This window comes from Perognathus longimembris, chromosome 23 (genome assembly GCF_023159225.1).
Source record: "Perognathus longimembris pacificus isolate PPM17 chromosome 23, ASM2315922v1, whole genome shotgun sequence".
Lineage (NCBI taxonomy): Eukaryota > Metazoa > Chordata > Mammalia > Rodentia > Heteromyidae > Perognathus > Perognathus longimembris.
Genome location: NC_063183.1, coordinates 26,968,907 through 26,995,131, shown reverse-complemented (window position 1 = coordinate 26,995,131; position 26,225 = coordinate 26,968,907). Strand labels below are relative to the sequence as shown.

Here is a 26,225-nt window from a genome sequence, read left to right as displayed (position 1 = left end):
GTCAGCGTCGCCAGGCGTAACGTCATCACAGCGCGCCGGAGCCGAACGCCGCTCCCCCGCGGACGCGCCAGCCCGCTGGCGGCGCTGCGCGCGCACACACGCCGGAAGTCAACAGAGATTTCCTCTTCGAGACACCGGAAGTGCCTACGGTGGCCGGCAGGGCAGCCGCGGCTGGGCATGAAGCCGGGCAGCGACGGCCGCGGGGGCGGCGGCGGCGGCGACGGCGGCGACGGCGATGAGCGACATCGTAGAGAAGACGCTGACGGCGTTGCCGGGACTCTTTCTGCAGAATCAGCCTGTTGGAGGGTCCCCCGCTGCCAAAACGTCCTTCTCCTCCAGGCTGGGCGGCCTCATCCGCGGCATCACCGCGCTCACCTCCAAGCACGTAAGTGAGCCAGGACACTGGGGGGGCCTGGAGGTCAAGAGGCATCGTGGAGAGGCCCCCCCCCCCCCCACCCCGTGTGCGGACGCCCTATGTAAGGAAGGCTCTGGCCAGCTGGCCCCATGTGAGGAGACCTCGCATGGTGAGGCTACTTGATGGGAGAGGCGCCCTGGGGAGGCCCCTGCGTGGGAAGGCAGGCCCTTGCCCCGAGACCCCAACCCCCGACCCCGCGCTTTCGCGGGGCGCAGGGCCGCCGGTGTGGCACCTTGTCGTCCTTTGATCTGTCTGGGAAGCCTCACTTTTCCTGCTTTGATTGGCAGCAGGGAAACCGCGTTTCCACCGTTTGGCTTGGATACACCTGACTTATTCGGGTCCTGGAGACACATTTCTTTACCCTCTGACCCGCCCTATGTTTTCGCATCGTAGAGGCTATAGGTTGTTTTGAGGATCAGTTGAGATGTCAAGTCTGTGAAAGTACCCAGTGAGATGCAACTACCAGGCACGAATTCCTTTACTAAGTTCCTTTCTCTAGCCTCTTGAGCGGAACAGATCTGTTCACCTCAGCCTGCTGTTGAATACTTTTGGGGGAGTTTAAGGTTCGTAGTCAAAAGTCATTGGGGTTGCCCCCTGCCCCCAAATAACAAAAATGTTCCCAAAGTGAAAAATGGGCTGAGAAGGTCCCTACTTCATTCAGATGGACTTTGAAAATGAGTCATTATAATAGAAGTAATTAGGGCGGGTGGTGTGACTCAAGTGGTAGAATAATTTGCTTAGCATGTGCCAAGTCTCAGTACTAGGAAAAGAAAAATTTTAAAAAGTAATAGAAGTTATTACGTTCCCATTGACTGTAGGTGGTTGCATGGATTTCTCAAGATACTGATTTAAAGCCCAAGTATTGTGACATTATTCAACAGGTATTTGTAAGTAAGAGTTAAACAGATTCTTTTTTTCCCCCCCTTAAGGACCAGATGACCATCTGTTTTGAGCTTAAATATAAGCACAGATATAATGCAATATAAATAGCAGGAGAGAAGAAAAAGAGAATGAATGAAATGTTCTAAAGGTTCATGTCTGGCATCCATGGCTCAAGCCTGTAATCCTAGCTACTTGGAGGCTCAGAGAGGGAGGTCAGAATTTGAGACTACCTAGGGCAGAAGAATTTGAAATAATTGGCAAAACAAATTTGGCTCAAGTGACAGCACCTGCCTGGCAAACACAGGCCTTGAATGTAAATCCTAGTACCTTAAAAGAAAAAGATAAAAAAATTTGCTATAGTGGATAGTGTCGGCCTAGTGTGCTTAATATATTTTTGTTCTTTACTAATTTGTATGACATGCCCAGTGAACTTTTCAGAAAATTATGTGTGGCTTTAAATTACCTGTTGCAATTAAATATGGGTATCCAAATGTATCGGTTTCTCACTACTAATTCTTGATTAGTAACTTAACCAATACCTGCTAATTTAAAGATAGCATTATAAAAAAAAAAAAAGAGATAGCATTATGTTAGCCCAAAGTGGGACCAATATGCTTAAGGAGGTAAAATACAATGCAAACATTGAAAGTGACTCCATCAGTGTGTGTGTCTGTGTGTGATAGAAACCACCAGAAAACATTGAGAAAAAGATAAGGAAGAAGAAAAGATTTAAAAGAAAAAGGCTCCATTTTTTTCTGTATCGATTGTATAAGCTATTTCTATTCCATGAATACTTTTGACTTCTAAGGGGAAGAAAATATGTGACTACTTGTAAACTAGGAGAATTTCTTTTAACTTTCTCTACTTTTAATTTTTTTTTCTGTGGTGCTTGTCCTGGGACTTGAACTCAGGGCCTAGGCGCTGAGCTGTTTTGCTCATGATTTGTTTTCTACTATTTGAGTCACAGCTCTACTTCTAGTTTTTTGCTGGTGAATTGGAGATAAGAGTGTCACCGACTTTCCTATCCAAGAAGTTGGGCCCATCCTGGCTTTGAACTTCAATCCTCAGATCTCAGCCTCCCGAATAGCTAGGATTACAGGTTTGAGTTACCCATGTCTAGCATTATACTTTTATTGTTTAAAACTTTTTTTTTTTTTTTTGCCAGTTCTGGGGCTTGAATTCAGGGCCTGGGCATTGTCCCTGGCCTTCTTTTACTCAATACTAGTACTCTACCACTTGAGCCACAGTGCCACGTCCGGCTTTTTCCATTTATGTGGTACTGAGGAGTCGAACCTAGGGCTTCATATATGCTAGGCAAGCACTCTACTGCTAAGCCACATTCCCAGCCTTTTTAAAACACTTTTAATGGTTATTACAAAGGTGATGTGCCAGGCGGTTACAGTTTCATAAGTTAGGTAATAAGTACATTTCTTTTTGGACAATGTTGCCCCTTTCTTTGCTCTCTCCCAGTTTTCCCTTCCATCTCCACCTACATGTTGTAGAATTCATTTTCAACATAGTGTCTAGTGAGTACCACTGCTGCATTTGTTGCCAGCACAGTTCCACTTTTTGCTTTTTGCTGGCTAATTGGAGATAAGAGTCTCATGGGCTTTCCTCCCTTGGCTGGGTTTGAACCATGATCCTCACATCTCAGCCTCCTGATTAGCTAGGATTACAGATGTGAGCTACTTGGGCTCATCTTTCTGTCAGTCTTTTTTTTTTTTTCCATCTTTTTTTTTTTTTTGGCCAGTCCTGGGCCTTGGACTCAGGGCCTGAGCACTGTCCCTGGCTTCTTCCCGCTCAAGGCTAGCACTCTGCCACTTGAGCCACAGCGCCGCTTCTGGCCGTTTTCTGTATATGTGGTGCTGGGGAATCGAACCTAGGGCCTCGTGTATCCGAGGCAGGCACTCTTGCCACTAGGCTATATCCTCAGCCCTTTTTTTTTTTAATTTATTGTTGTTATGTTTAATGTACTAGGTGAACTTGAACTTCCTTTGGCATACTCTATGTGCTTACTGCATGTGATTTTGATACACTGGATATTGTATATATGCTTACCTGAACTAGGGAAGGGAAAGAAAAATGAGGGAGCGTGTAATAAATATGACAAGAAATTTGCTCACTACTTTATTATGTAACTGTACCCCCTCTGTACATCACCTTGCCAATAAAATTTAATCTAAAAAAATAAAATAAAATTTTTTTCCTGGTCCTGGCCTGAACTCTGGGCCAGGGTGCTGTCCCTGATCTTTTGCGCTCAAGGCTGACACTCTACCATTTGAGCCACAGCTCCACTTCTGGCTCTTTTTTTCTGTAGTTAAATGGAGGTAAGAATCTCTTGGACTTTCTTACCAGGCTGGCTTCTAACCGCGATCCTCAGATCTCTTGAGTAGCTAGGATAACAGGCTTGAGCCAAAGGTACCCAGCTTTCTGTAAGCCTTTGAAAGGGATAGCATCTGAGCAAAGAGAAGAGGAATAGTGGGTTAAACTCTCTTCAGGGATGCATCTGAATATTGGGTCAATGCTTTTAGGGAAACATATAAACACACAATATATAAATCTCTTATAATTATGTTTCTTTAAAATTGAAATTATTAAACACTATGTTTTCCCCTTTAAAAATCCTGCTAGTTTTTTTCTTTTTCTTTTTTAATGATACTGAGTGTCAAACCCCGAGTGTTGTACCTGCTAGGCAAGCACTTTGCCACTGAGCTACACCTCAGCCCAATCCTGCTAGTTTAAAAAGAGTTACTTAAACATTTAAATATGTTTACTTTTTCAGGAAGAGGAGAAATTAATCCAGCAGGAATTGAATAGTCTGAAAGCAGCTGTCTCTGCTCCCACAACAACACTGGTAAGTTTGCACAGTTAGTGCAGCACATTGGAATTTGAAATCTAGGTTACTGGGGACTTGAGAGTATCATCTAACTGATGGTTTCCAAATTTTGATGTGTTATGGTCAAAGTCAAAGGCTTTAACTTGGGTTTTATCCTCAACTGGCTGAGTCATTAGGATTACAGGCATGTGCCTGGCCTGATGCCAGTTTTTAAAATGAAGTTTTCTTCAACATTTGTGCAACAAATATTTAATAGAACCTTTTGTGTATTAATCATTGTGGGAATGTTTCTTCTCTCCCCAATAAAAATATTAAGGTAGTCATTTTGCATGAGGATATGATCATGTACATGAATGATACTTGTAAATCTGAAAGGATACATGTATTCCCTTCAGTGATCATAATAATATAGACAAAACTCAAGACATCATTAATCTGATACATTTATAGTACATATGTATGTGGATATTTATATGTGGATGTGTGTCTTTGTGTGTGTGTGTATAACATTTTTGTGCTTCATGACACATAATAGCAATGTTTCAAAATAGTTTCTTCCTTTTTATTTTGTTAGGTTTCAGTTTTCTACAGTTGGTATTACTATATACAGTTTTTCTTGCTACAAAGCATAAATCTGATGTTGTGTAAATTGAGATTAATAGTTTGGAAGTTAGGGAGTCAGGGTTTAGAAGGAAGCGTGTGTAATAATTATGGTCACCCAGCTATGGACATGTCTCATCAAGTAGTCTGTTTCTATGATGATCTTATAGAGATAGGATGACTGTTAAAGAAAATGTAAGGAGAATTTCTGTGTTGAGGAAAGGTGCTTTTTTTCTCTAAAAACAAGAGAATAATAATATATGCAATAAACTTTCTTAAAGCTCATAGTGATTTCTGAAAATTTCTGAGATATTTCCATCTTACTAGGATTACAAGAGTGTACATGGATTGCAATTTGATATTGAAATGTGAAAAGTATTTTCATTACAGAAATCGTTGCTAACTTCTGGGAATTTAATGCATATTTTTATTTGACAATATATTAAAATTTTAGATGTGGTGCATTTTAGATGCTGAATAAGATTACTATGGATGAGGTTTTGCTCAGTGTGATATGTTCCACATTGTAACCAAAAAATTTGCACACATAGAAGTAGTTGCAACTTAGTTATTTTGTAGTATTACTGCCAGTAAAATATTTGAAATGACTTTATTAACATTAATACTGACTGCTGATAATTAAGATTGAAAAGAACTTCTATTTCTATATTCTGATATTCGGTAATTAATTTCTAATGTCTCCCTTATCTCTTCAGTGCCTGGATTAAAAGATTATCCTGCTAAATAATTACTATACACAAAAATATAAAAACATTGCGATTCTGAATATAATAACTGGACATTTTGTTTTTTAGAAAATGATGAAAGAATGTATGGTGAGACTTATATATTGTGAGATGCTTGGATATGATGCTTCCTTTGGCTATATACATGCAATCAAGTTGGCCCAACAAGGAAACCTCTTAGAAAAAAGAGTAGGTATGTATGTGTTATGTTTATGACTTTCTTCATACTTAATGTTGTCCTTGAAGTTCCAATTATTGTATAAAAATGAATGATGGTAGGTATATAGTTGGTTTTTAGAACACTGCATTGTATTTTGCAATTTCCAAAGATTTAAATGCAAACACTTCAGAAACCCCAAGTCTATATAAATGATCAGTTTTCTTGAGTCATACCACTTTGGAGTTACAGAGAAGATTAAACCTGAGCCGGGCAGAGGTGGCTCACGCTTGTAATCCTAGTTACTCAGCAGAGATCTTAGGACCATGGTTTAAAGCCAGTCTGTTCAGGAAAGTCTGTGAAACTCTTCTCTCCAGTTAACCATCAGAAAACCAGAAGTGGTGCTGTGGCTCAAAGTGGTAGAGCACTAGCCTTGAGCAAAAGATCTCACAGATAGCACTCAAGTCATGAGTGAAGCCCTGTGATCAATGAAAACAACAATAACAACAAAACCCCAAACAGATTAATATTGGCTTAATCTTATGTTAGTGGTTGGATGCTTCAATATTTGTCAAAATTTAGTACACTTAATATAGGTAAATTTTAAATTATACCTTAGTAAAATGGATTTTATGAACTTGGTCTAGAAGTAGGCTATGGCTCAAGACATAGAGTCCTAGACTTGAGCACAGCCTTGAGCCTGAGAGACAGCTCCCAGCAAGCCCCAGGACTGGCACAAAAAATAAGAAAAGAAAAGCACATCATAGTTGGTAATTTTTCTTTTGCCTCTTCAAAACAGTGTCTTACTATGTAGCTTAGACTGAGCTCAGACTTGTAATTCTCCTTCTGCCTCATGAGTACTGGGATTATAGGTATGAGCCACCATACTTGGCTAATATTTCTGCATAAAATAAAACTAAGGGCTAGGATGTGGCTTAGTGATAGCGTGCTTGCCTAGCATGCATGAAGCCCTGGGTTCAATTCCTCAGTACCATATAAACTGAACAAGCTGGAAGTGGCTCAAGTGGTAGGGTGCTAGCCTTGACCAAAAAGAAGCTGGGGATAGTGCTTAGGCCCTGAGTTAGAGTGCCAGGACTGGCAAAAATAAATAAGTAAATAAATAAACAAAACTGAGGGCAAGGAATGTAGATCTGTAGTAGAGTGCTTTCCCAGCATGCTCAAAGCCGTAGGTTCAGTTCTTATCACTTCAGATAAGCATGGAAGGTAGGAAGAAGAAGTGAGGGAGGGAGGGAAGATGGAAAGGAGGAAAAGAAAGAAAACAGAAGTGGACTCGTGGATCTGAAGGGACTCTTAATTGGGTTACATTCAATATCTGCTTAGCAAAATAGCCAATAAAACTGAAATTGACTAGAATAATATTAAATATCTTATTCTCACTTCCACAGATGTTAGGTTTGAGGATTAGAGGTGCCTTTGTAAAAATTTTTGTAAAGGTTTAGTATTGGAATTCCCAGAAAGAAGGACTAAAGAGTAATGTAGGAATAGAATGTGTTCTCCTCTCAATGAGATTGGCAATGTCTTGTTGTTAGGGTCAAGCATTCTGCACAAATTGTATTAACCAGTGTTATCATACGATGGAGTGGATATGAAGGACGTTTTGGTAGAGTCAGAGGTTACATGTATATAATATTCTACTTGTTGAACCCCACTCCACCTCAAGTATTTTTCTATGTCTTAGATTTGTTGTATCCTATTCTAGTATTCTTTAGGGTCTTTTCTTCTTTTCCATATTCCAAATCAGTAATTCCAAATCCTTCTGGTATTACTCATATGACTTCCACCAAAAAAAAAAAAAAAAAGAAATCTTATTAGTTGTTTCTGTTTCTTAAAATACCAAATTTTCTTAAAGATTATAGAAAATGGAAACGTTGTAGAATTTTGTGGCCTCGAGATTGCTCGGCTTGTTTGCTGGCCTGGTGCTCTCGCTCGGGCTGCGTTTTGCTGGTTATTTTAGAGATGGAGTCTTAACAGGATGCATTTTGCTGGTTATTTTGGAGATAGATTGATCCTGCTCAGGCTGTCTTTGAATATCAGTGCTCTGAATCTCAGCCTCCTGAGAGTAGCTAGGATTATAGATAGACATGAGCCCATCTTTTTTGCTGTTAAAATAATATTGCAGTGCCCCACCAGCACCTGGCTTACAATTTGTTTGTATGTTTGCCTATGACTGCTATGTTTGACACTTATAACATAGACTATATTATTGCTTTGTATAACTTGGGAACAGTATATTTTTGGTAGGTACTAATGAGGCGTTACCTTTTTTTTTTGTAGGCTATCTGGCTGTTTCTTTGTTTCTACATGAAAGTCATGAACTGTTGCTTCTCCTTGTGAATACAGTGGTAAAGGTAAGTACTATGTGTCAGTTAATATGTTTGAAACTGTTTCTACTGTTTCTTTCTTTCTTTCTTCTTCCCCCCCCCCCCCCTTCCCCCGCCAGTCCTGGGCCTTGGACTCAGGGCCTAAGTACTATCTGGCTTCTTTTTGCTCAAGGCTAGCACCCTACCACTTGAGCCACAGCGCCACTTCTGGCCATTTTCTATATATGTGGTGCTGGGAATCGAACCCAGGGCTTCATGTATACAAGTCAAGCACTCTTGCCACTAGGCCATATTCCTAGCCCTTTCTACTGTTTCTGACATGGCTCCTTGATGTGATTCAATGGTCCTTGAACAAAAAAGGGAAAGACAGAAAGAGAGAGAGAGAGAAAGAAATAAGGACAGAAAGAGAAAGAAGGAAGGGAGGGAGAGAATAGAAAAAGAGAAGAGAGGAGAGGAGAGAAAAAGAAAAGACAGATAGGCAGACTATGAAGTTGTAGCTCTTCCTGCTGCTGCTCTTTTTGTCCATATTGTCATTGAGTTTGGAGAGAGCAGTTGGAATGATAGCCCCATCACCAGGCTGTTTGCCAGGGCACTGCGTGCTGTAGTCTTTTTCTCTAGGATTTATCTAAAGGGCTATTGATAGAAATGGAATAATTACAATCTTTAAAGTTCAAAAAGTCATTTCAGTGGGTATAAAGCATAATCGCTTATCTGAATTACACAAGTGAACATATAACTTAGTCCACACTTACAATTTTTTTCCTATTACATTTCTGATCAGATTTAATAATGAAGTATAATTAAATTATCGAGCCTTTTCCTGCTTTTTTTGTGCATTAGACTTTCAGTATGTGAGCATGTATACTTGTGCAATATTCTCTGAAGTTTAAATCATGCACCATATTTTTTTCAAGTTTTTAAAAATGTATTTTGAAGCTGTTATAGAATGACTTACAAAATATGTGCATTAAGTTAATATGAGTATATGTATTTTATTGTACAAATTCTGAAGTTACTTTTTTTTGGTGTCAGTCTTGGGTTTTAAACTTAGGGCCTAGATACTACCCCTGAGCATTTTTTTACTCAAGGTTAGCACTCTACCACTTGAGCCACAGCTCTACTTCCAGCTTTTTCTTTTGGGTGGTTAATTAGAGATAAGAGTCTCATAAACTAGCTTCATCCCCAAACTAGCTTCAAATTGTGATCCTCAGATCTCAGCCTCCTGAGTAGCTAGGATTACAGATGTGAACCACCAGCACCCAACTAAGTTTACTTCCTCGTATTTAACTAGAAAAATTCTTATTGGTTTTGCTATTGGTTTGGAAATGTTTTAAGCACTATAATAAAGGAGACAGAAATGGTTACCTTTTGTATTAGTTGCCATTTATCTATCTATATCTGTCTGCTATCTACCTACCTACCTATCTCCCTATGGGTTCTATTGAGACACATGAAACAGATAGGGATAGTTCCATAAAATGTGACATAAGTATAAATGAAAAAATTAAATAAAATCTGGGAGGAAATATATAGGCCTACTGTAGTGATAAGTTTGCCATCCATAGTTTGAAACTTTACACTGAAAGTTTTCTTTGTAATCATGCCAGGACTTGCAGAGCACTAACTTGGTGGAAATATGTATGGCTCTTACTGTTGTCAGCCAAATTTTCCCTCAAGAAATGATTCCAGCTGTTCTTCCTTTAATAGAAGATAAACTTCAACATTCTAAGTAAGTAAATTCTTTTGGCATGAATGTCTATACTGTATATTTCAAAATAAAAACATATACTAGATTTATTATAACTCTAACTTAATGCTACTGTAAGAGACAATATTCTTTGATTATCAGATATTACACAAAAATTTCCAATAGAATTAATTTTGCATTTTTGCAGATTTAGAAAATGTTAGGTAGCTCCCTAAAGTTAAGGCCTCTCTAAAGTGAGCATTACTATCAGGAATCCTTTGCTTTTCTCTAATTTCTGTTCCTCACAAGCAGTGGTTCTGCTTTCCTTTAGCTATAGAGTCTTGAAGTTTCTTAATTCTCAAAAATTATTTAGAAGATAAAGAAAAATAATAGAAAGCTGAAAAACAGTTGAAGTGCTCTGAACACAAAGCTTCAGTATACTGGGAAGGATCTTCTTTCCTCCACTTTTTTTTTTTTTGGTACTGGTATTAGGGCTTGAACTCGGCTGAGTGCAGCCCCTTAGCTTTTTTGCTCAAGGCTGGTGCTTACCACTTGCCTCACAGCTCTATTTCTGGCTTTTTGTTGGTTAATTGGAGATAAGAGTCACAGGGACTTTTTTGCCTTGCTGGTTTTGAACCTCAGTCCTCAAATCTTAGTCTTCTCAGTAGCTTGGATTATAGACATGAGCCACTGGTGGCTGGCACCCCCCCACCCCCCCACCACATACACTCACAGTGTATTGTTATATCCCAGGCTGGCCTGGAACTTAAAACTGCCTCAGACTCTCCTGTCCTGGGATTATAGGCACTCTTTCCTGTAGCCACCTAGTATATCATCTCTGTAGTTTTGCTTCGTGTTTGCTAGATTTTATCACTACAAATGAACAATGAGACTAGCATGTACTTTTCTTTTGGTATCATGAGGTTTTTAAAACAAGTATGGTGGGCTGGGAATAGGGCCTAGTAGTAAAGTGCTTGCCTCCCATACATGAAGCCCTGGGTTTGATTTCTCAGCACCACATACATAGAAAAAGCTGGAAGTTGAAAAAAAAAAAAAAAAAAAGCTGGAAGTTGGCGCTGTGGCTCAAGTGGTAGAGTGCTAGCTTTGAGCAAAAAGAAGCCAGAGACAGTGCTCAGCCCCCAAGTTCAAGCCCCAGGACTGGCAAGAAACAACAACAACAATGAAAAATAAGCAGGGCAAGGAGAAGAGTAATACCTGCACCTCCCCATCTCAGAAAATTTGGAATATGCTTGTCCATAATATAAAAAAGGTTTTCAATTGAGTTTGGTGGCTCATCCTGAAATCCCAACAACTTAGGAAGCAGACATGGAATCTTGAGTTTGATGTAGGCTGAGTTTGATGCAGGTTATCAAGACACTGTTTCAAAGAAACATAAAAAAGTAACATTTTAAAATATTAACTTATTGGCTGGGGATATGGCCTAGTGGCAAGAGTGCCTGCCTCGTATACATGAGGCCCTGGGTTCGATTCCCCAGCACCACATATACAGAAAACGGCCAGAAGTGGCGCTGTGGCTCAAGTGGCAGAGCGCTAGCCTTGAGCAAAAAGGAAGCCAGGGACAGTGCTCAGGCCCTGAGTTCAAGGCCCAGGACTGGCCCCCCCCCCAAAAAAAAAATTAACTTATTTCATACATTATTTTAATATTTGTAAATAATATATCTTAAATTTTAATTATAAATACTAATTTAGCTGAAAATCCTTATTACTGATTTAAACTTATTATTGACTCTTGTCTCAATTTCTAGAGATAATGCTTTAAAAAATGAAACTAGAGAATTAAGAAATGTGTCTTATTTTAACTGATTTCTAAAGTAATATTGCACTGGTGGCTCACACCTGTAATCCTGGCTCCAAAGGAAGCTGAGATCCTGAGGATTAAGGTTTGAGGCCACCCTGGGCAGAAAAATCAGTGCAACTCTCTGTCTTCAAATAACCAGAAGAAAGCAAAGCTGGAGGTGTAGCTCATGCTGTCATGGTTAAGCAAGCAGGCCAAATGACCTTGAGATATTGCGTTCAAATCCCAGTACTACCAAAAAAAAAAAAGTGCTAGAGCTAGGGATATTGCTAAGTGTTCGAATATTTGCCCTGTATCTACAAGGCCCTGATTTTTATTTTGATTTCAAGCACATTAAAGAAAACATTCTAGGGGCTAGGAATGTGGTAGAGTACTTGCCTAGCATACATAAAGTCCTGGATTTCAGTTCCTCAGTACCACAGAAAAAGCTGGAAATGGCTCTGTGGCTCACGTGGTAATGTGTTAGCCTCGAGCAAAAGAAGCTCAGAGACAGTGCCCAGGCCCTTAGTTCAAGCCCAGGACTGGCCAAAACAAAAAAAAAAAACCCAAAAGCATACTAGAGGAATATATAATATATCATATAGGCAGTTAAAGACTTTTGATCCAAATGTGGCTGTACACATCTGTAATTCCAGTACTGAGCAGGCTGAGGTAAGATAGAGTTTGAGTCCAACCTGAGCTATGTAGTGAGACCTTATTTCAAAAAGGAAAAAAAAAAGGTCTATAGAGATTTAAAAATAACTACTTTCTATAGTTGGTGTGTTAGAATAAAGAAACTGATAAGATATGTATCATTCTTTGTTTCTTTTTTGACTAGATAATAGCTGATATTTTGAAATCATCTGGCCCATAATCTGTTCAAACTAAATGTCTGATGGCTCAGATTCTCTTGGTGAAACTTCATTTTTCATCCTTAGGGAAATTATACGAAGAAAAGCTGTTCTAGCATTGTACAAATTCCATCTCATTGCTCCTAATCAAGTACAGCATATCCATATTAAGTTCCGAAAAGCACTTTGTGACAGAGATGTTGGAGTCATGGCTGCTTCATTGCACATATACCTTAGGATGATTAAGGTAAGTTGGAAACTTCAGCAAGTACTGAGGAGCAACCATAGGAAAATATAACTAGAATTAAAGGAAAACTCTTATATTTCAACAAAATGCCTCATTAACATTTTTATGCTGTTAATGTGACTTTCTTTTTATTGTAAAGGTGATGTACAGAGGGGTTACAGTTACATAAGTCAGGTAATGAGTATATTTCTTTTTAAACAGTGCCTTCTCTCATTTTTCCCCCAGTTTTTCCCTACTGACTTCCCCCCAGTATTGACTTTCTAATAGTAATTTTACCAAGTTGTTGAATTGTGAGTGCATAATAGAATTAGATCTCTTTGAATGTGCAGTGCTTTTATGTTACAGAAATGTGGAAAAATGGTAGCTAGGGAAGATGATTGACCTGTGCAGGTTTTTCAAGCAGTGAGTCTGTTTAATACAGCTTCATGGGATACCTAACAGCTGATAGAAGAGAGAAGAGCAGGTGCAGGTTGTGCCAGGTATAGTTGGCAGTGTTTGGGTCCCTACACTGAGACTGTTTTAGTCAAGGGAAGAGGAAGGTTGAATGGTATGGTAAAATATTTTTCTAAATAATGATGAAAACTAATTCAGTAATTCGGTCTCAGTGTATTGCCTGAAACTCTTTGTGTTCAAAAGTATACTCAGTCCCTAGTGTTACAAAAATTCTTTATATTTGTATATAAAAACATAAATACATATCTTTGTGGGAGGTTTTATAAGTGCCTGCTATCACAAAATGAAATGTGTTGTTGAACTTATTATGATTGTGGAACCAAAATTTAGCCAGGTGCTCCTGGCTCATGCTTATAATCCTAGCTACTTGCAAGGCTAGGATCTGAGGATCACATTTTGAAGCTAGCTTGGGCCCGAAAGTCTGTGAGACTATTATCTCCAGTTCACCTCCTAAAACACCAGAAGTGTAGATGTGGTCAAGTGTGGTAGAGTGCCAGCCTTAAGCAGAAAAGCCAAGTGAGAGTACGAAGTCCTAAGTTTGAGCCCCAATACCAAAAGAACCAAAGCTTATTTTCTTCTGTTTCATGCATTTTGTTACAAAATGGTATAGTATAAATATATTTGACATTAATTCTCATTCTCTATTTAATGTATGCGAAAATTTCCTTTCCAAAAATTTGCCCTTGATAGCATCATTGCAATGGCAAACCTCACATTCATTGCAAAGAGGATATATTTTATTTTCCCGGTTCAAGAGATTAGTCAGAGATACTCGACATTCTCATTCAGAAATAAAGTATACTTACATGCTATATGGGTAATTGATTTTTTTAATAGCAGCTCCCTGATTTTGAAGGCTTTGAATGTTTAAGGCCTTCAAATGTAGTCTCCATTTCTCTTCCCAGAATTTAACTCTTAAATTATGTTTTTACATACACATTTCAGAGGTTGCAAACAGGCCTTGATTTTTATTCAAAGTCACGGCGTTACAGCTTTTTATCAATATGCCAATTATTTTCACTTTATACTTTATTTGCTAACATTGTCTAGTGAGGATTCTAAGATTTATTATAAAAACTTGTAAAATGAGGTTGAACTGTGAAGGAAAAAGTAGGAAGTATAGAAGCTTTTCTGGGATGATGCCTCTTTGGATTGGGTAGCCAGAGGAGTCTCAACATGGGAGAAATTATGTATATCAGAGAACTCTTCTTAAATGTGAACATACACTAAGTGAGCATGTTTTTTTGTTTGTTTTTGTCAGTTGTGGGGCTTGAATTCTGAGCCTGGGCACTGTTCTTGAGCTCTTCAGCTCAGGGCTAGTGTTCTACCACTTGAGCCACAGTGCCACTTTTGGTTTTCTAGTGGTTAAGAGTCTTACGGACTTTCTTACCCAGGCTGGCTTTGAACCGTGATCTCAGCCTCCTGAGTAGCTAGGAGTACAGTTGTGAGCCACTGGCACCCAGCAGTGAGCATATTTTAAGGGAGGTTCTACATGACATTTCAACCAAGCTTATTTTATATTTGATAAGACCAACAAAATTGCTTTTTTTTTTTTAATGTAGGAGAATCCATCTGGATATAAAGACTTGACTGGAAGTTTTGTAACCATTTTAAAGCAAGTAGTTGGAGGAAAACTCCCAGTAGATTTCAATTACCACAGTGTGCCAGCACCCTGGTTACAGATTCAGCTTTTGAGAATACTTGGACTTCTAGGAAAAGATGATCAAAGGTAAACCATTCTAAGTAAGTTACTTAATGACTCCATACCATAGCACTTAGTCACCTGGAGGTTTTAGGCTTAGGCTTTAGTCACTTAGAGGTTTCATGGTCATCCGCATTTTGCCAGCACTTTGTTTACTTAGTAGTGATCAATGAATGTGAGAAGTTCATAAATTCTTGAGTAGTCACGATAGTCCTGGAGGTCCTTTACATCCTGTTCTACATCATCAATTATTCACATTTGCTTTATCATTCTCTCTCTTTCTGTGAGCATATATTCAGGATGTTTTTTTCTGAATTGTTTGTCCAATTATATATTAATTCTTTATAATCAGGAGGCTTGGTTAAAATAGTTGCTAATCAATGTTCTGACATTGATGTCATGTAGTATGGTGTATTTATGCTCTGATTTGGAGCCTAGTACTATAGAGGGACTGTCTTCTTTCTCTATTGCTCCTAGAAATGTCTTCCCATCTTCATACCAGCACCTATCTTCTGTGAGGTCCTCATCAGTGCTAATTGGGCTGTATCACTTTTGATTACTGTGTCAACTTTTTCCTGTGTTTATCAGTCTCAACTCCTGATGAAAATCTGGAGTGCAAAACCCAAGGTGATAAGGAAATACCCATTAGGAATGTTTCTCCTCATTTTATTTTTACGTAATTCCACACTTTGCTAATACAGAGTTCTGGAATTCATTTCTCTTTTATTTTAATGCCAGTCCTGGGGCTTGAACTTAGGGCCTGGGCTCTGTTTCTGAGCTTTTGTGCTCATTGAACTATGGCCTTACTTCCAGCTTTTTTGGTGGTTAATTGGAGATGAGAGTCTCACTGACTTACCTGCTTGTGCCGGCTTTGAACCACAATAATCACATCTCAGCCTCCTGAGTCACTAGGATTATTGGCATGACATTTAGCTAAATTGTGTTCACTTGGGCCAGTAATTGGCTTTTTTTTTTTTTTTTTTTTTTGGCCAGTCCTGGGGCTTAGACTCAGGGTCTGAGCACTGTCCCTGGCTTCTTTTTGCTCAAGGCTAGCACTCTGCCACTTGAGCCACAGCACCACTTCTGGCCGCTTTCTGTATATGTGGTGCTGGGGAATTGAACCCAGGGCCTCATGTATACGAGGCAAGCACTCTTGCCACTAGGCCATATCCCCAGCCCCCAGAAATTGGCTTTTAAAATTGAGAAACTTTTCTATAATCTAGAGGTGGTATTAATGATTTTTTTCTCTTTGAGGATTGGTATTATCTGCTATGGTGGAAGAATGCTTAGTGTAATAGGTTTTGTTTGTTTGTTTTTTTTTTTTTTGGTCAGTTGTGGGGCTTGAACTCAGGGCCTGGGCACTGTCCCTGAGCTCTTCAGCTCAAGGCTAGCACTCTGCCACTTGAGCCAAAGCACCACTTCTGGTTTTCTGGTGGTTAATTGGAGATAAGAGTCTCACAGACTTTTCTGCCTGGGCTGACATTGAACCATGATCCTCAGATCTCTACCTCCTGAGTAGCCAGGATTGCAGGAGTGAGCCACCAGTGCCCAGCCTGTAATGAATTTTACACTGTGGTTCTCTACTGTCTTTATTAGATGGTCAAGATAGAAAAAAAGTACTTGCACATAAAGTTGACTTTTCTATTTCTGTATTTGTAAAAAAAAAGGAAAGGACTTAGAATGTGGCTTAGTGGTAGAGTGCTTGCCTAACATGCATGAAGCCCTGGGTTTCATGCCTCAGTACCATATAGCTAGAAAAAGCCGGAAGTAATTCTATGGCTCAAGTGGTGGAGTGCTAGCCTTGAGCAAAAGAAGCAGCTCAGGGACAGTGCCCAGGCCGAGTTCAGTCCTCAGGACAGGCCAAACAAAAAAAGTTTCTGAAAGGAACGTATGTTAATGGTATCAAATTTATATAGCCACAGGTTATTTTGATGTTTTTGATCATTTTACAGGCATCATTTCTCTGCAACACTTCTGTATAACCTATGTGGGGTTTTGTTTGTTTTTTTTCTGATACTGGGGCTTGAACGCAGAGCCTCATGCTCTTGTTTGGCATTCTTGCTCACAGATGGCACTTTCTACTTGAGCCACACCTCCACTTCTCTAGGGGTTTGGTGGCTAATTGGAGCTTTTGGATTTGTCTGCTTGGGCCGGCTTCAAACTGTAATTCTCTACTCTCAGCTTCCTGAGTAGCTAGGATTATAAACATGAGCCACTGGTGCCCAGCTTCTGCTAGTCTTTTTGTCCATTACTGTTTTTGAATTTGTAAAGCATACAGAAATACCAACTGGGAAGCAATAATTTTCATATAGGTTTCTCTTAGCAGTTTGGAGGCTGAGTGCTTTGGCCCTTAAAGTACCACATGATTTTTGTTTTTCTCAACTCAGTTGCTGTTATTGTTATCAGTGACCATAAAGACAGATAGCTGGTACATATTTATTAATTTCACAAGATGTAATAATTTTAAAAATAAATGAAGGTTAAATTTTACTTCCTTAAGAACCTAGTAGCTCTCTGGGGAAAGACTAGACTTTTTTTTATTTTTGTTTTTGCCAGTCCTGGGGCTTGAACTCAGGGCCTTAGACTGTCCCTGGCTTCTTTTTGCTCAAAGCTAGCACTCTGCCACTTGAGCCACAGCGCCACTTCTGGCCATTTTCTATATATGTGGTGCTGAGGAATCGAACCCAGGGCTTCATGTATACGAGGCAAACACTCTTGCCACTAGGCCATATTCCCAGCCCCAAGACTAGACTTAATATAAAAAAAAAATAAACTGGATAAAAAAACAGGTAATTTCAGAGTTATTACTAGAGTAACTTAAATGTTACAAAAATACTGTTTGTTCAATCAGATTATAACAAGATTTGACTACTAAGACCAGATGAAGGAAGAGTTGACTGAGCTATGTATGTTTCCTCAGTTGCTAACTAGCCAAGTTTGGTAGAACAGGAAATTCAACTAATGAAAAGAGCAAATGAAATCTTTTAGAAGTAAAGTTTGGTAACTTTACCATAAAATGAATTTCTTTCACTTCTCTTCTGTAGATCCTCAGTTTTAAAGAGAGAGAAGTTTGAAAAACTATGTTTTGTTGGGTTAGAATACTATAATTCTACTGCAAATAAAATATCTTTTAAACAGGACAAGTGAATTAATGTATGATGTTCTTGATGAATCCTTACGAAGAGCTGAATTAAATCACAATGTCACTTATGGTAGGTAACATATACATGTTCTTGTAATGACTAATGTCATTTCTAGTATTGTAGCTAAATCTATGTCAGAATACTATAAGTTCAAATAGAATTTTATGCATTAATTTAAGGTGTTTTTTGATTAGGTAATGAATAATAGTAATAATTTCAAACTATAACTTTTTCTAATGTTGATTGAAATTTATTATTATCTATAAAACTTTTGTGTGCCTGCTGGCATTTTCAGATTTTTTTTTTCCTGCTGTTTTTGGCCTTAATTTTGTAGACAATGACTTACCTTGAAAGTTTTTTTTTTTTTTTTTTTTGCCAGTCCTGGGCCTTGGACTCAGGGCCTGAGCACTGTCCCTTGCTTCTTTTTGCTCAAGGCTAGCACTCTGCCACTTGAGCCACAGTGCCACTTCTGGTCATTTTCTATATATGTGGTGCTGGGGAATTGAACCCAGGGCCTCATGTATATGAGGCAAGCACTCTTGCCACTAGGCCATATCCCCAGCCCCCATTTTCAGATTTTTGCTTGCCAGTCCCCCCTCAGGATGTCACGGTGCAGTTCAGACTGGGTCTGTGTCACCCTCCTCCTGCCCTTCCCTCTTCGTGGTGGGGATCAGAAGCAGGGGAAGCTGCCCCCAGTACACAGCTCTGCTTTTAGGTCTGATTCTGTGCCATTGCTGTGTCTTATTTCTGATACTGTGACTGTTTAGGATATACAGCACTTTATGGTGTTTCAGTGGTTCTTCTTATCATGGCAAAACCCAGCTCTTCAATTCGTAGGGCTTTTGTTGTTGTTCGTTTTGTTTTTGGTACTGGTCTTGTGGCTTGAACTACCACTTGAGTACAGCTTTGCTTCTGGGTTTTTTTGTTTGTTTTTAATTAATGAGCAATAAGAGTCTCACAGACCTTCCTGCCTAGGCTGGCTTCGAACTGATATCCTCAGATTTCAGCTTCCTGAGTAGCTAGGCTACCACTGCCCAGACAACTCTTGTTTTTGGTTTTTTTGTTGTTGTTGTTTTGTTTTTGTTTTTGTTGGTTGTAGGGCTTGAACCTTAGGGTCTGGGCACTGTCCCTGAGCTCTGTTGCTCTAAGGCTAGCTCTCTACTATTTTGAACCACAGCTCCACTTCCAGTTTTTGAGTGGTTAACTGGATAAGAGTCTCATGGGTACTTTTCTGCCTGGGCTACCTTTGAACTCGATCCTCAGATCTCAGCTTCCTGAGTATCGAGAATTACAGGCATGAGCTACCAGTGGCTCAGTCCAACTCATGTTTTTTAAGGAATTTGAAAAAAAAAATTAGTGTTTCCTTTAATCACTAGAGTGGTAAGACTTGTGACTATCTTAGAAAGTCCATCTAGCACATCAACAAGAGGTGCAATAGGGTGCTTTATATATTTAACATTTATTTAAAAGTAATTGCAAGATTTTTGATTAGTAACCCTCTCTGAAACTTAGGCCAACCTAAAATTATTATATTGCAATGAACTACATATATAATTTCTGTGACTAAGTGGTAGAAACTATTTGAAAGTAAAATATTTTAAAGCATTCAAGGAGTGTTGGAAAGATTGTCTTCACGTCCATTAGAATGGTAGCTTTGTGGAGGGGAGGGTGTTTTGAGTTTTGCTTGCTGCTGCTTCCATGGTATTATTAGGTATTGAGCACACAGTAGAGGTTTAATAAATACTTTGTGCATATGTGAATGCATCAGTCTTATTACTGTTAATATAAATTTCTTTAAATTGTAATAACTGTGGAAGACTAAAAACAATGAAGATTACTTTTTTGAAAATTTTCTGTAGAAAGTTTTGTTTTAAGTCTTACAGAAATATATTCTTTCCTGAGCCTTAACAAGTCTGCCGTTGTTGTATTTTTTTTCTTCAGCTATTCTATTTGAGTGTGTGCACACAGTCTATTCTATTTATCCTAAATCAGATTTACTTGAGAAGGCGGCCAAATGCATAGGCAAATTTGTTCTGTCACCTAAAATAAACCTCAAGTATTTAGGTAAGGAAACTGGTTCTTTTGTTGGGAATTTTAAACATTGTTTGCAATTTGCTGGATACTCACTGTAAGTCACTTCATGTACTGTAATTTTTGTGTCTAGGACTGAAGGCTCTTACCTATGTTATCCAACAGGATCCCACTCTGGCTCTTCAACACCAGATGACAATAATTGAATGCTTAGACCATCCCGATCCTATTATTAAAAGAGAGGTAAACTGGAATTTTGAATAGTGTACGTAAAGTGTTAAAATTTCTAAACTTTTTGGTGGTGTTCTGGAGATAGTAAAGTGGCAGGCTGTGTTTTAACTTTTCAGTATATTTAATTCTGTCAACATGGATAAGAATTTTTATTTTGCTTTAGTTTTGTATTTTGAGATAGGGTCTTGGTAGGTATCCCAGGCTGGACTTGAATTCATAATCTTCCTGACTCAGCCTCGTAAGTGTCAAATTCAAGAGTTTAGGTCCAGTTATCTATCCAAGTTAATTAGTTATCTTTATAGCCTAAACATGATATAGAGGTCTTCTTATGAGTATGTATAATAAACAGTGTGTGTGTGTGTGTGTGTGTGTGTGTATGTGTATATGTGTATATATATATATATTTTTTCCAGTTCTGGGGCTTGAACTCAGGGCCAGAGCACTGCCCCTGGCTTCTTTTTGCTCAAGGCTAGCACTCTGCCACTTGAGCCACAGCGCCACTTCTGGCCGTTTTCTATATATATGGTGCTGGGGAATCAAACCCTGGACTTCATGTATATGAGGCAAGCACTCTTGCCACTAGGCCATATTCCCAGCCCCCCCTGGCTTCTTTTTGCTAGCACTCTACCACTTGAGACACAGTGCCACTTCTGGCTTTTTCTGCTTATGTGGTGCTGAGGAATGGAACCCAGGGCTTCATGCATTTTAGGCAAGCTGAATGTGGCTACCATGAAGCCACATTCCCAGCCCAACAGTATAATTTATGATGGATAAATTTTACATATGTAGAAGCCATTAGCTTGGGCCAGTCTTTTTTTTTAAATTTAATTTATTTATTAATTGAACACAAATTTTTTTGACAAGGTGTTGTGCAAAAAGGGTACAGTTACATAGTAGGGCAGTATGTACATTTCTTGTTGGGCCAGTCTTGAACTGCAGTCCTCCTATCTTTGTCTCCCAAGTAGCTGGGATAATAGGAGTGTGTCACTACGCCAAGCCAGAGCTTTTTATTCCTGAGTTTTAAAAATAGTAAAAATAAAGCTGGGCACCAGTAGCTGATGCCTATAATCCCAGCTACTCAGGAGGCTGAGATCTAAAGGATCACGGTTCAAAAGCCATCCTGGACAGGAAGGAAAGTCCGTGAGATTCTTATCTCTAATTAACCACCAAAAAGCCAGATGTAGAGCTGTGGCTCAAGTGGTAGAGCACTACCCTTGAACTAATGGAAGAGAAACAGCACCCTGGCTCTAAGACCCAGGATTGGCACAAAGAAAAAAATTCTAAATCTAAAAAGAAAAGAATCCTAAAAGCAAAGGGATAAAATAGAACTTGAGTGAATACTATATTTTACTTAATGACTGTAATTTTAAAAGGTCATGAATTTTGAATTTTAAAAGGAATTTTTGAAATAAAAATATTTATAAATTTTCATTCATTTGATAAGTACATAAGTATATTTATTCATAAATAAATAAATATATTTGTAGTACTGGGGCAAGAACTTAGACATACATGTTGCTTAAGGTGGAATTTTCTTGTATGTGGTTTTGTTTGCTTTACTATCAAGACTAAAGAAGGCACTATTACAGCTGAACAGAAAAATGTCTAGCCACGTAATTCCTAACTATACTCCATTCAGCTCTGGAAACAAACAGGCCATGGATTAGGAAATAAATTTGATGTAGATAATGTGGCCTATATAATGCATAATTAAGAGCTCACAGAGAGTAAGTTTGAAAATGCTCCCTACACAGCGAACTGTGGATGGAGGACCATATGTAAGACTGGATTTATAGAAATGTACACTTACACATACATGTATGTACACAACACAAAGGCATAAATAATTCACTTAAACTTTTATACCTTGAGAAAATATAAGCCTTTAACTTTTTAGTTTTTACATGTTTTGACATGTGGAAATCTCAGGTCTCCATTATCTCAATAATAATTGTGATCAGTTTGCTTTTTGACAATTTTACTTTAAGTGTTTTTTAGATAAAAGTTTTATTTCTTGATCATCTATTAACTACTTAGTAGACCTGTATAAAAAGTAGGCCACTAAACTGTTTTATTATCAAATACGTTATTGTATTTATTGATGTTTTCCTGCATAGGTTTTTAATGCTGTTTTTATTTCCCTTTGCTACATAGACACTGGAACTTCTTTATAGAATTACAAATACACAGAATGTAACAGTAATTGTTCAGAAAATGCTTGAATACTTACATCAGAGTAAAGAAGAGCATATCATTGTCAATTTGGTTGGGAAAATAGCTGAACTGGCTGAGAAATATCCTTTGCTTTGACTTTGAGTGATAAAGTACCGTTAGCTATACAGTTATTTTTAAATGATTGGTACAAACTTGCATGTTGGCTTTAGGGATCTAGTAGTAATTTGCATTTTTTTTTTTTTTTTTTTTTTTTTTTTGCCAGTCCTGGGGCTTGGACTCAAGGCCTGAGCACTGTCCCTGGCTTCTTTTTTGTTCAAGGCTAGCACTCTGCCACTTGAGCCACAGCGCCACTTCTGGCCATTTTCTGTATATGTGGTGCTGGGGAATTGAACCCAGGGCCTCATGTATACGAGGCAAGCGCTCTTGCCGCTAGGCCATATCCCCAGCCCCGTAACTTGCATTCTTGATTTTTAAACATTGTTTTTTCAAAATTAAGTGATTTATTTATTTTTGGTTGTGGGGCTGTTAAGCTTAGTTTCCGGACCCCCACAAAGACCACCAAAGACCCACACCAATGCAAATGCAGAAGGAATCTTTATTGCAAGCTCGCTCCGTCCTCCATGCACCTGGTAACTGGTGATGCTAGGAGGCCCCGAACATCGATTCAGCTCAGGTTTTATAGCATTAAACAAAACAACTTTAAGGAAATGTTACAGGATTGGTTAACAATTAAGTCAAGCTAACTTGGGCATACATGATTGGCTGACTATATTTAATGAACATAAAAGCGGTAAGGGGTTACTCATTACTCATAGGGGGTTGTGGTTGACATGCTCACTCACGGGGTGGAACATTCTGTGCCAGGAACACCCTGACCTTCTGACCTTAGGGGAGGTTGTTCTGGTCTTTGTTCAGACATTTTGACATCTCATCCTAAACAGGTTTAGGGAGTTCGTTCCCTGGTAGTGGGGTGAGCTAAGGGTCACAATACAGCATAGGGTCTTAACAGCATAAAGTTTCCTATATTCCTAACAGCAAAGCAGTTTACAGAAGCAAAGTTAGCAGGTAGTAACTACAAGATGGTAGTTACTATTTTTAGTCTCTCAGGGCTTGAACTCAGGGCCTGGGCACTATTCACCATTCCTGAGCTTTTTCACTCAACGCTAACACTCTATCACTTGAGCCACAGTCCCACTTCTGGCTTTGTTTGTTTATGTAGTACTGAGGAATCAAACCTAGGGCTTCATGCATAGTAGGCAAGCATTCTGCCACTAAGCCACATACCCAGCCCTTTACTCTTTTTTTTAAAAGTTAAGAACCTTACAAATCATAAGAACGTCACTGTGTTTTTAAAAAGACATGTATCATTTAATCCCAAGAAAAAAGAATGAATAACATTAATCAAATTCTTTCGATTGCTTATATATACAATTACATTCTAGACCTTGTTAGAAGTCTACAGCACAATGATAGAACTTTACGACTGATAAGAAATATAATAGAAAGGAGGTTAAATCACTTGTTCAAGTAGACACTGTTGCATACTAGATACCCAGGTGGGCCTCGAACCCACAAAAATAGTCACCAGCACTCAGTCAATTGGGCTAGGAGTCTTTATTTAGCTGTGTACAGTGTCTGCTCGCCACCACCGGGATGGTGACAACAGCGCTGGGGCCAGATAGGGCTGGGCTTTTTAAGGGCAAGTAGCACATGTACCACTCACCAGTGGTGGTCGTGGAGGAAGAATCACATTTACCACATACAGGTGGTTGTGGAAGAAGTATCACATGTACCACTCACAGGCGGTCATGGGGTAAGAATCACATTTACCTCTTGCAGGTGGTCTGGCAGGTTAGGCAAAGCAAGCAAGCAGACATACTGGAGCAGAATTGCTGTTAGTGATTACAATTCCAGTAAACTCCATAAACAAAGCAATCAAAGCAATACAATTCCAGTAAACCCCGGTAAACAAAGCAATCAAAGCAATACAATTCTTGGTTCTGGGTGTGACTAGTCTCTTAAGCTTTCTTTTCCTAGAACTTCCTCTAAACTGAGTGGTCTTTCTCATCCCTTTTTTTTTTTTTTTGCCCAGGTCCAGCTGCTTTGGGCTCCTGTTATTCGGCTTAGGTTTGCTTCTCCCCAGGCCCACTACTTTGTCTAAGCCTGCTGTTTCTAGGGACTCAAAAAAAGGGGGTTCCCTATACCTTTCACTTGGTTTCCTCAGATACACCACAGTACTTAGCCTATCTGACATGGATCTAATTTCTCATTATTTATTTGTCCTTAGATGTTTCATTTATTTGAAACAATTTGTACTTATTGAATGCTTATTAGCATATTATATAATTCAGGTTGTTAGATAAATTTATTAGCCTATGTCAGTAGTACAAGGGAGCCTGATTATGATAATTCTATACATGTATACAGTGTTCTTTGAACAGATCCACTTCAACTTAATATTATTGAGCACCCATTTTATGTAAAATGAAGTATAGATCCTAGGGCACAGAACATTTTGGGCAGAGATTAAAGATAAAAATGCCACTGTAGGCGGAGTTGGGATTATTTTGTAAAGGATTGCTGCAGAAGGGATACTTTTAATTAATTTGGAAGTATACTTATTCTTAACACTTTGGATACATATGCTCCTGATAATTCTTGGTTTATTCAGACAATGAATGCTGTGTTTTCAGTGGGCGGAGATGTAATGCACCCTGATATTCCTAATAACTTTTTGAGACTGCTAGCAGAAGGTTAGTTATGATTTAAAAAAATTTTAAATTATATTACAAAGTCATTTGGAAATGTAGGGATATTAAAATGGTGTTTCAATGTCTTTGTAGGTTTTGATGATGAGACAGAAGATCAACAATTAAGACTCTATGCAGTTCAGTCTTATCTCAATTTACTAGATATGGAAAATGTATTGTACCCACAAAAATTTCTTCAAGTTATGAGTTGGGTGAGCAAAGTATATTACATCATAAATTTTTGTAACTTCTTAAAGATAAAAACCAAATACGATTCTATATTTCCTCCAAGGCATCATTCAGCTGTACTTAGTTGTCATTCAGCTGTCAGGGTTTTTTTTGTCCATTATTACCTTCTCTTATTTGTTTACTTCTCTTCTTTCTGCCTCCTCATTTGTCTTGTCTTTTAATATGGTGTTTGCCTAGATATCATATCCATTTATGTTTACATTGTGTTGGTTTTCACATGAGGCTAGCGAATAAAAGGCTGCATTTTATGAATTCGTAAGTATGCTCACCTGAGAGATCCATTTGTTGTACGTTCTTACCAGAAAATAATAACAGTATGAAAGTATTTGTAAAAACTAACTCTAGATGTGCAGAAGAAAATAACTTTATAAAGGTATTTTGCTTAATACCTGGTTAATGATAAAGATGTAGAAAACATATCTATTGAATTCCATTTCTTTTGTGTGAAGTTTATAACTTTTGATGTACTCTTACATCTAAAATCTACAGTTTGTTTCTTTAATTATTTCTTCACTATGGGAGTATGTTTAATCTAGATTAAATACACTATCAGTATGCACTTCGTTTAGACTACAGTTAACTTGGTATAACATCTCTTTTTTTTCTCATAGGTTTTAGGAGAATATTCCTACCTCTTAGATAAAGAAACACCAGAGGACATTATAACTAGGCTCTACAAGTTACTTATGAAAGAGTCCATTTCTTCAGAAACAAAAGCCTGGTTAATTGCTGCTGTAACCAAGTTGACACCCCAAGCACACTCTTTTGATATAGTTGAGAAATTAATCCAGGAATTTACCACATCTTTGGATACTTGTATGAGACAACATGCCTTTGAATTAAAACATTTGCATAAGAATGTAGAGCTTATGAAGAGCTTATTTCCATTTGATAGGAGTTGTGAAGACATGGTGGTAAGACATCTGAGTTCCA

At 38.5% G+C, this 26,225-nt stretch overlaps 1 protein-coding gene across 1 annotated transcript in view; it reads left to right on the top strand.

Moving 5' to 3' along the window:
- Positions 1 to 200: 200 nt before the first annotated feature.
- Positions 201 to 26,225, top strand: part of Ap4e1 (adaptor related protein complex 4 subunit epsilon 1) — a 39,029-nt gene continuing 13,004 nt past the window's right edge. The window contains exons 1-14 of the mRNA XM_048332515.1: positions 201 to 385; positions 4,080 to 4,151; positions 5,549 to 5,672; positions 7,932 to 8,005; positions 9,586 to 9,707; positions 12,399 to 12,558; positions 14,574 to 14,740; positions 17,852 to 17,925; positions 19,798 to 19,920; positions 20,021 to 20,130; positions 22,273 to 22,412; positions 24,934 to 25,046; positions 25,137 to 25,255; positions 25,904 to 26,206. Of these exons, the coding sequence (XP_048188472.1) occupies positions 236 to 385; positions 4,080 to 4,151; positions 5,549 to 5,672; positions 7,932 to 8,005; positions 9,586 to 9,707; positions 12,399 to 12,558; positions 14,574 to 14,740; positions 17,852 to 17,925; positions 19,798 to 19,920; positions 20,021 to 20,130; positions 22,273 to 22,412; positions 24,934 to 25,046; positions 25,137 to 25,255; positions 25,904 to 26,206 (1,851 nt within the window). The 5' untranslated portion in view covers positions 201 to 235. The remainder of the gene's footprint in view (positions 386 to 4,079; positions 4,152 to 5,548; positions 5,673 to 7,931; positions 8,006 to 9,585; positions 9,708 to 12,398; positions 12,559 to 14,573; positions 14,741 to 17,851; positions 17,926 to 19,797; positions 19,921 to 20,020; positions 20,131 to 22,272; positions 22,413 to 24,933; positions 25,047 to 25,136; positions 25,256 to 25,903; positions 26,207 to 26,225) is intronic.